We start from the raw sequence: 13,194 nt of genomic DNA on the forward strand, positions 1-13,194 counted from the left end.
AGTCCTTGAAAAATGCAATATGGGATGCCTTGCTGTGGTCAAAGAAATTTAGACTAGTCCCTTTAATAACAATGATTTGTTAGATGGAAATCACATGATTGATTAGTTGGGGTCCAGCCAATGTGGAGTGATCTGGCCACCTTATACGGCAGTCTGCTCACGTTTCTATGTTTGTATACATGTATGTGTGTGGTATTTACATAGCGCAAACCTAGACAAAAGGCAGTCGAGCACTCAACGGGGTCAAAGACAGGCCTAAAGATAACGAGTAACAGGAGAGCAAGCTGGTTTGTGGACTATTTTGTAAATTGGAGCAGAGCTGGGGCCTGATGGATATGGACATGTTTCCCATCCTGGGTGCTCACATAGACAACGCCTACTTCCTGTTTTTCTTTTTTTACACTTTAGTCTTCAGCCTGAACGAGTTTTCTGGCTGCACGTGTTCTGAGAACAATAACAGATTGTGAGTTTGTCTGCAATATAAGCAGGGGCGCTGGGCTTTGTAACTGATGCCGCTGGTTTTGAAGATGGTGTTTACTGGCAAGGAGAGCCAATGGAGTTCCATGAAGATGGGACTAATGTGATGGTATTTCTTCGGGTCCTGGATGAGACATGCTGCAGTTTGTAGGATGCCCTTTAGGCTTGGCATTGTGGAGTCAGGGAGGCCATCAAGCAGGTTTTGGTTGAGATCAGAAAACCGCTGTGCCGGTATAATGTTTATTGTATTCTTTTAAGCTTTGTCTCGTCTTCCTGTATGTTTAACCTACATTTCCAAATCATCTCTTTGTAGGCCATCAGAAGAGTGTAGAAACGGTGTGCTTCAGTCCTGACTCCAGACAGCTTTTATCTGCAGGTTGCGACCAAACAGCCATCCTGTGGGACCTTCAGGTATAGTACAGAGCCATGTTGGTGTCCAGTAATTAAAGCTCCGATACACCCATTGAGGGTGGTTCCCAGCAGGAAATGATTTTACTCAGTGCTTAATTTGTTTAAAATACATCGGGTGGGAACCCGAAGATTTTCTTAAGAGTTCTCTGGCAGTGCTGACAAATGCTGGTGCTACCAAACAGCAAAGACAGTCCAGTCCTGAGTTCACTTCATGTCTATTTGTTTCACCACCCAGCGCTTTCTGTCTCTTTACCTCACTTTTGCATATTCTTTTTCTCTCTGTTTTCTCGGTATGTCACTGTTTTCCTACCTTTCTTTTCCTCTTTTTTCTCTGTTCTATCTTTCACTCTTGCTCTCGGTCAAAGTCTGATGATGAAAATAAGACCCGATTCCCAAAATGAAGACCTGTGCCTCCGTCTGTACATAATAATCAATGCCCTTGCACATTCGTGCCTTTCGAAAGATCTTCGGCAAGAATCATTGGATACAGACCCCATTAGTCTTGTCTTGTTGTTAGCCTGTGGTGTACTTAATGCCACCTTAGGGTCACTTCAGAGTGCTGCGGGAAGGCAGAGGAAGGGAAGAGGGAATGGGGATAGAGTAGTAATGGATAGTCTTGTCGTGTGGGCTGCTTTCATAGTGCTAATGCCACCCTTAGGCCATCTCGAAGCGCTAATGAGGAGCAGAAGGGGGAGGTGGGAGATGAGAAGGAACACCAGAGAAAGTAGGGTTGTAAAGGGGAAAGGGAAGAACAGGGTGGCATGCAGCCGTGGCTCCTCCGCAATGGCAGAGGAGCGTCGCCTCACTGGCTCAGAGTCAGCAGCTGAAATATAAAAGGATATTTCATTATTGTTTTATTTTTAAGCTGCTGAGTCTGAGCCAGCATGTGCAAGGAGGGGCGGGCTGGGCCACGGGAGGGGGGAGGAAGAGGAGTGGAGTGCATTTAAGTGCGCATGTCGGTTTGACTGGCTGTCTTAGACCAGCCAATCAGACATGTGCTTTAAGGTTTCTCAAACTGAGCTGTATTTGACAGCCAGGTTGGAGAAACAGCGAGCAGTAAACCAACCCACTCAGGCCAATCCCCACGCTGCTCTCATGCTTGGTAATAGCATGAGAGCAGTGGAGAAATTGCACAGGGAGTCTCCAAAGCTGCTGGGACTAGGAAGAGGAGTGCGAGGTGGCCGGCAGCACCAGGTAAGTTTTAATGTATTTATTATTAAACTCCCCCATGCTAATGGTGGGTGCCCCCGTGCTCCCCTCCTCCCGCCCCACTACTTTTCAGTTGTGTTGGCCGCCACTGGTAGCATGTGAATTCATCTGCCTCATGCCCTTTCTTCACAGGGAATGTTTTAAACAAAATAATGAAATTCATTTCAAAAATAACTTGAGACAATTAGTAAATGTACCTGATCAGACAATTTAACACTAATTTGATGTTGAAATACACTTTTTTTCTCCATTTCCAGCAAGGTAAATTTATAAAGACCTTTTCTGGACACCAGGACGTCATCCAAAGCTGTTCTTTCTCATTGAACGGCCAGTATATGGTAAAGATATTCTACATGATATGACCTGCTTTTTCAAAATGTAATTAATTAGTTTTTTGGAGATACTGCACCATGTAAGAAATATCTTGTCAATGTTTTCAGATTCTATACAGAATCTACCTTCACTTGGTTTTTGTCCTGTAATTGGGCTTGGACATCATGGGAGTCAATTAGGGCTAGCAGAGGGCTGTGGCTAGTGCCCCTCATTTGCACTTTTCTATTGCTTGCATTGCCCAGGCTACCCCAGATCTCACCAGCAATGAAGACAGCCGCACCAGCAGAAAAGAGTCAGATAGTCCACAGATATTTACTTTCTGCAGTTGCCAGTTCTTGCCCTTCTCCTAGCCTCTCAGCAGCAAATCAGAGGCTCTTGAAAGGCTAAGGGTGGGGCAAGGAGTCACTTGCGGGTCAAAGGGTGCATGATGTCACTTCTGCTATCTTTGGCAATTTGCTGAATCAATGTCTATAAGTGCAATTAGGACATCAACCCGGACATATGGGACATAAGTGGCACCCCCAAAATTCAACATTTTCAAGAAACTACTGAAAGAGTTCATGCTAAAAAAAATCTCTTTACAGACAGAAATATGATACACGAATGTTACTGCAATCAGTCATAATTTATGCCAAAAGATGTAAGAACTGTTGTATTTCACCTCTCCCACCAAGATGAACTACACCATCGCTCTACACACCTTCTCTACCTCCAGTTTTGAGCTTTGTATGAAAGTTACTATTTTGTGGCATTCTCTGTCACAAAGTTATTTTGAAAATGTTGATCCAAATGTACAGGCGCTATTTGGGATACACTTTGTGTTGTTGTGAAACTTCGATAATTACACTGTTGTTATTTCTTTGGTGTTTGGGACGGGGGGACAGAGCTTTGGTTGCAGCTGTCTTTGTATTTCAGGCCACTGGATCCTGGGATTACACAGTTAAAGTCTGGGATTTGTTGGATGGTGGCCGCTGTAGGACACTTGAAGGACACACGGGCAACATCAGCTGCATTTGCTTCTCTGTGACGGGAATGATGGTAAGAACTGATCCCTCCGCTGCTGCCTTCGTCAGGGGTAGAGACTCCATTGCACAAGTTATTATTTACTTATGTGAATTTGTATAGCTCATTTGTCCGACGCGCTGTTACAAACGTAAGTGGCACAAAATGGTATGAAATCACCTTAAACTCAAGCAAAGCAAAAGGAAACAGTAAAGCTATACACGAGTTAGAATGGAGAGTAGCAGAAAATTTTTCAATTTAAGCGCTGTTGGGATTGGAGAAAGTCTCAAGTAAACCGATAGGCCGCTACAGAGTTTTGGGAACAACAAAACAAAGATCCTGAGACAAGAGGCAATATAAGGAAGCTGAGGACAAAAGAAAAGGCCCTGACCAGCAGAACACAAATGTCTAGTAGGTTGATAGAGTAAACCTTTGGAACCTGAAGGAGTAATTCCCTTGGCTCATTTGAAAACAATACACAGACGGTGCATTTGAAAACAAAGAGGACTAGGGAACCAACACAGATCAGAGCCAAAAGGTGTGATATGATCATAATATTTGAGATCAAATAGAATGAAAACAGAGGATTGACCAATCGATTGAAGTGGAAGCAGGGCGTATTGTGGGAGTGCTATCCAGAGCAGGTAACAGTCTGACCAAGATGGAATTTGGTATTGAATAAGAACTTGAAAAGGCGAAATTGGAAGAAAACCACAGATTTTGTTGATGTTGGAAAAGACATACACATCAAACTGAGGAAATTTCTTTATAAAGCGAAAGATCTTGTAATAAGACATCCACACTTTGCATTCTTTTGAATATTTACATTCTCATAATTCTTGAGACCTTCAGTAGCTCCGTGAATATGTCTGTTCTCATAAGTCGGGAATCTGATACAAGCATCTGTACCGACGCTCCGCCCACTACTACTGAAAACTTTAAAGGACTCACTCAGTACTGAACCCTGACGCTTTGGTATTACTGAGCCCTCCATACTGGATCTTCTATTAGACTCTGAAGTGGGAATGGATGGGAAATCAAGACCCCCAAGCCTCTCGCTGGTAAGAGGGTCAGTAACACACGCTCATGGATATTTACCTGAGATGGTGGCTTAGTACAATGGTGGGTAGTCCACCCCTTACAAATTGTATGGGGATCATCAAAATCACTTTTTAAATTCAATGGTCAGCCAAACAGAAGCCAGATGGTGACTTTTAATCATGATTTAACAGGATTTAACTTAAACCAGTAATCTTGGGGCAGTACATTATCTAACATCAAGCCAAACGTATACCGTAACCAGGGCTGCTCGCGCCTACTCTGGTGTAAACGTGAAAAATCATAAGTGACCACAGGCCCTATGTTACCATGGAGATCTGTAGCAAATTTATTTTTATTCCAGTAAAAGCACTCTTTGTGATTGGCCTTAGAGGGCCATATTTAGAAAGGAAAATGCAAAACTACAAGTTCCAGACTGCAAAGTTTTTTCAACTAAAAGGTTGATCTGCTTCAAAGTGAATATCGCGGCCTGGGGATGTGTTCGGCTTTGACAGATTTGCTGTTTCCCTATGCATTGTACATTTTAAAGAACACACAAGACCAATAATAAGGTTAAAAAAAACTTGTGGACCATAGTCATTTTTTTTAACTGAGGCAAATCTGATTTCTGTATGATACAAATACGCACAGCCGGTCTCCGCTCCTATTAAAAGTAGACACTATGCCACTTTACTGATGCACTTTTGTTTCTGTAGGCCACTGGTTCCTGGGACAAAACTGTGCGCGTGTGGAGTCCCCACAAGGGGGCGCTCATCTTCCTGCTGACAGGGCATCTGGGCTGGCTGAGGAGCTTGGCATTCTCCCAGGATGGGATTCTGTTGGCCTCAGCAGGATATGATGAGATGGTAATGCACTTGTGCTGAAAAGCAACTTACTTTTACTCAAAGTGTCATCATGTGTAAAGGGTGACCGGTTCATTTGTAACCCTTGCCCTTGTTAAATTTAAGATGGCAGACAAATTAAAAAACACAAACTAGAGACCCGTCAGCAGGAGCAAGCCTACCAAAAAGAAACCCTTAATTAAGTACTAATCCAGTTGTGGTAAAAGAATGTTATATTAAACCTCGCAAATTAGGTTTCGATGCTGAATTATTCTCTCAAACTATACTATATATTTTCTACAGTATGAAATAGTAAAGATGTTGTTTGTTTCACTCTGCTTTGAAATATTTCTTGTAATTAATAATTTAATTGCATTTGCATGTGTTACCTGGACTACTTACTATTAGAATGTATCTTGTTTTTTGTTATGTTTTTTTCTTTTCTCACTTTCTGTTTCTTACCTCACTCTCTCTCTACTTCTCTTTAGCTTTATAAAATAATTTCAATAAAAACTGTTTTTATTTTATTTTTATTTACGCAGGGAATTTCATTTACTCACTGTTTTTACAGATTACACTAACATTATCTCCTTGTTATATCTCTTGATATATTTTGGTGTTTTTTCATGTTTTATTACTTTTAGAAATTTAATTTTATCAATATTCACCTTCGGTTTTAAATAGGGTGTAGTGTCACCAGGTACCATTACAGATTTGACGTTCATCCCAATACTTAACTCACAAGGGTCACTTTCCTCCACATAATCCAATGCCATTTTCAATTTCATAAATGTGTCTTGCAACAGGTAATTCCCCCAAACGATTCCGTCACAGTGCACACCTTTCACCTCGCAAATCAGTGCTTTCTAGGAGAGAAAATGAGCCAGGAAACCTGAAGATAATGATTTGTAACTGTAACGCACTTTAATAGAAACATGGTGTCTCACTAACATGGGTGATCCCAGAAACCTATATGTTAATCTTATGGAAAAAAAAGTGTTATTCAATATCATGAAATCACAAAATTTTACACCATTGAATAGCAATGAATTAATCACTACAACGTGGTAAAATCGTTGTTAGTTTTACATCTTTCAGAGGGTTAGTATCATTAAATTGGGTAAAATGATAGTAGCACATTATTTACAGACTTACAACAGAAGAGCAGTAGGAAACACTAAAAAAAGCAAGTTATTATTAGAGAAAAAGCATCAGTTAATTCCACTAGTAATAAATACATTCACCCGGGCACTATTTGTACCCAAAAACACTCATAATACTTTCCTCCTGGGTTATGATGCTTAATTATCAACAATATTTGTATTATTCTGTTCAAAGTTAACTAAGTTTTTAATTTGTCTTTATTTTTTTACAGGTGAATGTTTGGGATTGTGAAACTGGAAAGTGCCTAACAACATTAGAGGTAACTTACTAAACTGTATATAGAAAAGTTGTTTTCGTAGTAAAAACAATTAAAGTTTATTTTCATGTATCAACCAACTTCACTAAAAATTAAAACACTCCTAGAACTATTGTTGATCAATCTGGATAGCCCTTGCTCATGCTGGTAAAACACTCCGCTGCCCCTACACTAGCCGCACCAATACAAATACAAGAACCAAAATATATTGTGCACAGCGCTCACTGCATTTATTACAATTAAGATCATTCTCTTCTGGCTAGTGCAAGGTGTCATAATACCCACTTTAAGGTGAACTAAGGCATCTAGAGCAAAATGTTTAAAAAGCTCTTATCTGCTACAGATTACACCTGATTGACAGGATGCGAGCACTAGGGCAAGGATGGGTGTTCAATCAGTGAAGGCGGTCGAGTATCGAATGTGATTACCAAACTCCGTAATTACTGCTAGTGCATCATTAATGAATTATATCCACACACCTGTTGCTTCAAGGTTCAATCGGGCCCTCTTGGTATGACACAAAACCTTGCAATTAATACATTTAGTTCAGATTACAACAGAAGTGTTAATGGAGAAAAATTATTTTTGGCGAAACAATTCTATCCAGCGAATTTGGTACCTGCATTCCTTTACATAAAACTCTGAATTAATTTGAGTCGTTTTCACTTATAGCAAACTTGGAGTCTAATTTGTTTTCGAAAGAAAAATGTTCTGCAAGTGAATCAACAATTCATTAAAAATGCCTGGCTCCTGCCAGATTGTAAAACAGCAGAGCTAACAATAGCTTCTATCCCCTGCCCCAAACTCACCATAGGAACTCCACAGAGGTGTGTCTGTCCTCCAAAACATACTGCTGCAACCCCCGCTTCTTGCCAGACTAATCGCAAGCCTCAGGTGCTCAAACTACCCCAGCTCCCTGTTTCAACTACATGTGTATTCACAATGCCTTTCAGCTGTGAAATGCATCAAACTTTGGAAAACAAATAACCCTCCATCAATAGTGAGCACCTCTCTGCTGGTTCACCTGTGATACACACTAGAGAACTGTTCTCCAGCCCTGTGTCTTCGGGCTCTCTGCCAAGTCCACTATCTTCAGGGAAAGATTTGCTTTTCGGACAAGTGAACATGTATGCCACCGTCAAGGTCCTTCAAGGTCAGGGGGCATCTTTGGAACAGCCTCGCCTCTAGAATGCGCTAGGGCTGTGTTCTTTGCGGCAACCACTGGTGGACAGGGCAGCATTGGATCCCAGCTTAGGAACCAACCAGAGAAGCACTCAAGAGGGTTAAGAAATTAAACCGGCTCCTGAGCTGCATTCTAGACCCTGTCAAGAGTGAGACCACACCGCCACAAGCCTGTATGTACAACCACTGCCAAGGTGCAGGCTTAGTCTTTGGTGGACACTCAACGAAAAGTCTAATTTGAAGTTTCAGTCATACATGATGAAGTGGGAATCTCTCATCGGTGGAAAAACAGAATCTGTGCTCAGATCCGCCTGATCACATCATCACTCTAGATATGTCCTCCTTGCACACTTACGATGGACAGTTAAAAGCACCTTGCTAAAATGAGGATTCCTGAATCCACTTGCATTTGAGGAATTTATACACCTCTCACAACCTTCCTTACTACATTTAAGAATACAAGAAAGGGTATGAAGACATTGTGTATTATGTGTATGCAACGATCACATCTTTTTTGGTGGTGAAAAAACAGTGCACCCAAAAGGAAAATGTCTGCCTTTCAGGAGGAGAACTTGGCAAGCCTTTAAACAACGAATTAGAAAAATTCAACCATACTTGAAATGACAAACCATTTTGAGGTGCGAGGAAGAGGGAGCTTTAACTATAGTGGAAGGCTCGTGTTTTTTTTTTTAAACATAAAAATATACAAATTATTTTGGTTGGTCCTCTTCATCAATTGGTATGTTCAGATGTCACTCACATGTTGCTTCCACACACCACAGATTACACGGGGGGGGAGATGGGCAATCCACGGTATCCATTAGCTGCCTTGCACTTTGAGTGACTGCATTTTTCCAGGTTTCAGGAGCACAGATGCCTGAGAGGGAGTCTACGTCACTGCAGGGGCTGCTGGACCTCTCCTTTATTTTTATATTTTTAGAGTTAGGAACTTTCTTTGCATTTTGCATATGTTTACACACACGTAAATACATATTAAAAATTAAACGTTGCACGCTTGCCAAGATTAGATCTGTTGGGTTCACAAGTACTTGTTTTGGATTTTGTTATCTACATATGATGAAATGTTAAATCCGACTTTTAAATAGGTACCAAGTTTTCAAGTGTAACAGCTATGCCATGAGACTCGAATGTTAGTAAGACGAAGTTAACAGGTCATCCCTCAAGTTATAGGGTCTCCTAGGTCTATGAATACTGTCCCATTACCTACCCCTTTAGCCTGCCAATTCTAACCCAAGTAAAAGATAACAGCTCCTTGCCACTTGTGACATTTTTCATCTAGCAGATTCCAGAACCCTCCCGCAAGCTCTTGCGCCAAGATCCAACTGCAACCGACATTGCCAAGGGTGCTCGAACTCCCACCTTTTCTGATTTCCAGTAGCTCCAGTGGGGCCTTGGTCAACATTACATTTGCCTGTTCTGGTGCCCACCTTTCCCCTAAGGAACCAACTACTCAGTTGCTATCTGTTTTTTTGGTTGAAATCTGGTGTCACTTCACCATGATGCTCTAAGGCCTATAATCACTTTAAGGTAAGACTTCTCAGCTTCCACTTAGACCTGCAGTCACTCATGACTCGGCTGTTAGTAAACCTTTCAGCATCGTGCAGGAGGCAGGAGTGCAACATGCAGGGCCTTGTGAATGATGCTGAGGGACAGGAATTCAACATTGCTTCCACAGCAGCCAATAGAAGGATTTCATGGCAGGCATGATGTGCTGGTTCTCTTTTATCTAACGATGATGCGGGAGGGATGGAGTGGGTCCACTGACACTTCCCTTTTGGTTGACGAGACTGCATGTTATCATATAAACCAGCGGTTCTTACCATTTGAACCTTTGACTTCTGTAGACGCCCTTATTGGAAGCCAGGGACCCCATATAACAATTTCTACGATATGGACCTCCACATAATACACAAAAGTAGAGAAACTAGTATAGCTCAAACAAATACATAAATTATATAGTGTTTTATTTAATTCACAAATACATGAGAAAATGTGAATTTCATTTTAATAGGAAAGTGGAGTTTTTCAAAATTGTATTTTTTAAAAGACAGGGCAGTATGCTTGACTCTAGACTTTTTGTGCATACTGATGCTCTCTTTTTTGTCAGTACATACACGTCTGGTCCAGTTTTCCGCATTTGCAGTTCTCCCACAAGTCAAGATAAGGAGAGCAACTTAATTTTTTTTTAACTTCCAGTTTCATATTCCTTTACATGTGTTTTGAAAACTTTAGACTCCCAGAGTAAGCACTGCAGACCTAAAGGGATCCACAGGTCAGAATCACTGATCTAAACCACATCAATACTTACACGAGTGTCAGTACTCCTTTCTCCTCTGGTAACTGTCCTTAAATAACATTACCAGGAGGTCAATTAGGTGGTAGCAGACAGGAGGAACTAAACAGGTCTCCAAAACCCCTTTTTGCTATCTGCAATTGATGCTTCCGTCTTTTTTCTTGGCAAACAGATCTGCTTGTATTCTAGGTGATCAATGTAAGGGAACCTAAAGGTGTGTAGATTTATTTTTCTTAACTCCACATCTATGCACCTTCACAAAACAATTGTAGTCGATATTGTGGAGATTATCTAAACACAGTTAGCTATCAAAAAGCATTGGCAGTATAGTAAAATACATTTACTCCAGCGTCACAGCAACAAATAGGTGGGTATTAAGGACAAGTTGTCAGCACTGTGATGCCAAAAGGGGAGAAAGGATAAATATTGCCCCTGTGACTCCATGGCATTTTCTTGAATGAATTAATATCCATGTAATGTTGCCATTAAAGCATTTATTTTACCTAATTATTTCTAGTCCCTGCGAGTTACTTGATTAAACACTTTCAACCACACAAACAGGAAATAGCGCCTGGTTTCTTAATGGAAGTTAAGAACTTAGGGATATTTAAAGTCAGGATTTTTAAAATGCCTCCTCCATTCCTTGAATAAAACATCAACACACTAAACATTCCATATTGTCAAAGGAGTCTAACTTTTCAGTAATGTCATGGAGTTCAGAGACGGATATATCAGGTTTTGCTCCCACAGTTAAGGAGTGCATTTTGATGCTTTGCCTGTAGCTGCAGAGATGGTGCATTGATAGCCCATAAATATAGATTAATGCTGCCTCGTTGAGATTGTCTGTGCACGACAGTTAGTGAAATCATCTTCTTAAAATTGTGCTTTTCGTTAGACTGTGCATCAGCCGCTTGCAAGTTAAGTGAAATACTCTTTTTGTCTTCTTGCAGGGAGTTTTGGATCCAGCCTATGCCTGCGCCTTTTCCCCGAATGGAACCTTGGTACTGTCAGGACCCATTGGGCAGCCAAACCTCTAGGGAATGCAGCCTTAAAAACAAAGGGACTTCTTAGGAAGTGGCACCAGCTAAAGTACTCTCTGGTTGAACTGTTTCACTTGCAGGCAGGATCACAAATTCAGAATATCTCTGCCAACTGTGACCGGAACAACCAGAGTTCTGGGGTGAGAGATGTGCCTGTAGATATCCTGGTGCATAGAAAGGAGCCATGTCATCAGAATGAACTGGTCGCCAGATGTGCATCACTTGGATGCAAGTCATCAGAATGAACTGGTCAACAGATGCGCACTCAGATGCAACTCATCAGAACGAACTGGCCACCAGATACACATTATTCGGATGCAAGAATGATCTGGTCATCAGATGCATATTACTCGGATGCAAGTCATCAGAATGAACTGGTCAACAGATGTGCATCACGCGGATGCAAGTCATCAGAATGAACTGGCCATCAGATGCACATTACTCGGATGCAGTCATCAGATCCATATTACTCGGATGCAAGTCATCGGAACAAACTGGTGATCAGATGCATTTCGCTTGGATACAAGTCATCAGAATGAACTGGCCACCAGATAGACATTATTTGGATGCAGGAATGATCTGGTCATCAGATGCATATTACTCGGATGGAAGTCATCAGTGAACTGGTCGACAGATATTCATTACTCGAAGCCAGGTCATCAAAATGAACTGGTCGCAAGATGCACATCTCAGATTCGTCATCAGAATGAACTGTTCACCGGATGTAGTCTTCAGAATGAACTGATCATTAGATACATTTTACTCAGATGCAAGTTATCAGAATGTATTGATCAACAGATAGTCATTACTTTGAGCCAAGTCATCAGAATTAACTCGTCGCCAGATGCACATTACCCGAATGCAAGGTTTGAGAATGAACTGGCCACAAGATACAAATACTTGGTTGCAAGTCATCAGAACGAGCTGGTCACCAGATGCACATCATGTGGATGTAAATCATCGGAATGAACTGATCACTGGATACTCAGTACTTGGACCAAAGTCATCAGAATGAACAGATCACTTGCTGAGCTTTTCACAAGAGCAGGTTAGGGGCAGAATCCAATTTGGATGAGCTACACATTACTTGGTTATCTTTATGGAAATAGATTTCCTGGAGCAACTGTACATCCCATGAGCTGACAACTCCACAGAAATAATCTAAGACTTCAACTTACAAATGAACAGAGGTGCAAACACTTCTGTAGACATTGGAATTCGGCATTCTGCTGTTGAGAAACTGGAGGGGGGGGGGGGTTGCATGAAGTCTGTGTCAAAGAAATTCATCCACAGTTCAGCCACTTTTCAGACATCACTGCTTCCATAAAACAACCAAAGTTAAAGATTCTGTAAAAGGTTTTAGGAATGTTAGATTGTGCCCATAGCTTAAAGATTGATCTCCGATCTAAAAATGTACTAATCTAGATTGAATTGCACTCTCCACAACTGAGTCTGACTGTGCAAGAAAGATAAAGGCTGAATAAAAAGAGCATAAAAAGTTAACAAAGGTTTTACAAACGTTTAAAATCAATCGACAAGTTCAGAAAAGTGTTCAGAGAGTAAAATGCATTCGGGTAAATGTACAAATATTTTTCATGCATAGGAAATTAGGAAACATTTATACGGTATTCAAATTTGACATCCCTGGGAGTGGATGCTGCAAAATGAATTCTAGAATCAGATACTGGACACTTGGCCCTGCCTGGGGACTTGTCTGCTCTAGGCTTGTTCTTCAGGGGACACATCTTGATGGGCGACTCACATCCTACAGTGCAGTTTATGCCAACAGGAAGTTACACAAGTGGACCCCTAAGTGGAGTGAGGGTGTCTACAGCCCTCACACCCCAGGCTCTGAGGTGAATGGCAGTGAGATGATAGCCCTGAGTTAGGGTCATTACAGCTGCACCTCAATGGGCAGACTTCCAC

General features: G+C 41.4%; 1 protein-coding gene across 3 annotated transcripts in view; it reads left to right on the forward strand.

Moving 5' to 3' along the window:
* Nucleotides 1-12,769, forward strand: part of WDR38 (WD repeat domain 38) — a 31,760-nt gene extending 18,991 nt beyond the window's left edge. The window contains exons 4-9 of one of the 3 annotated variants that reach the window (XM_069241733.1): nt 791-888; nt 2,355-2,435; nt 3,346-3,468; nt 5,187-5,336; nt 6,688-6,735; nt 11,179-12,769. In XM_069241733.1, the coding sequence (XP_069097834.1) occupies nt 791-888; nt 2,355-2,435; nt 3,346-3,468; nt 5,187-5,336; nt 6,688-6,735; nt 11,179-11,265 (587 nt within the window). In that variant the 3' untranslated portion in view covers nt 11,266-12,769. The remainder of the gene's footprint in view (nt 1-790; nt 889-2,354; nt 2,436-3,345; nt 3,469-5,186; nt 5,337-6,687; nt 6,736-11,178) is intronic. The other 2 variants (XM_069241731.1, XM_069241732.1) reach the window with 2 other exon arrangements.
* The last annotated feature ends 425 nt before the right edge of the window (nt 12,770-13,194 follow it).

The sequence above is a fragment of the Pleurodeles waltl genome, chromosome 6 (assembly GCF_031143425.1).
Source record: "Pleurodeles waltl isolate 20211129_DDA chromosome 6, aPleWal1.hap1.20221129, whole genome shotgun sequence".
Classification (NCBI taxonomy): Eukaryota; Metazoa; Chordata; class Amphibia; order Caudata; family Salamandridae; genus Pleurodeles; species Pleurodeles waltl.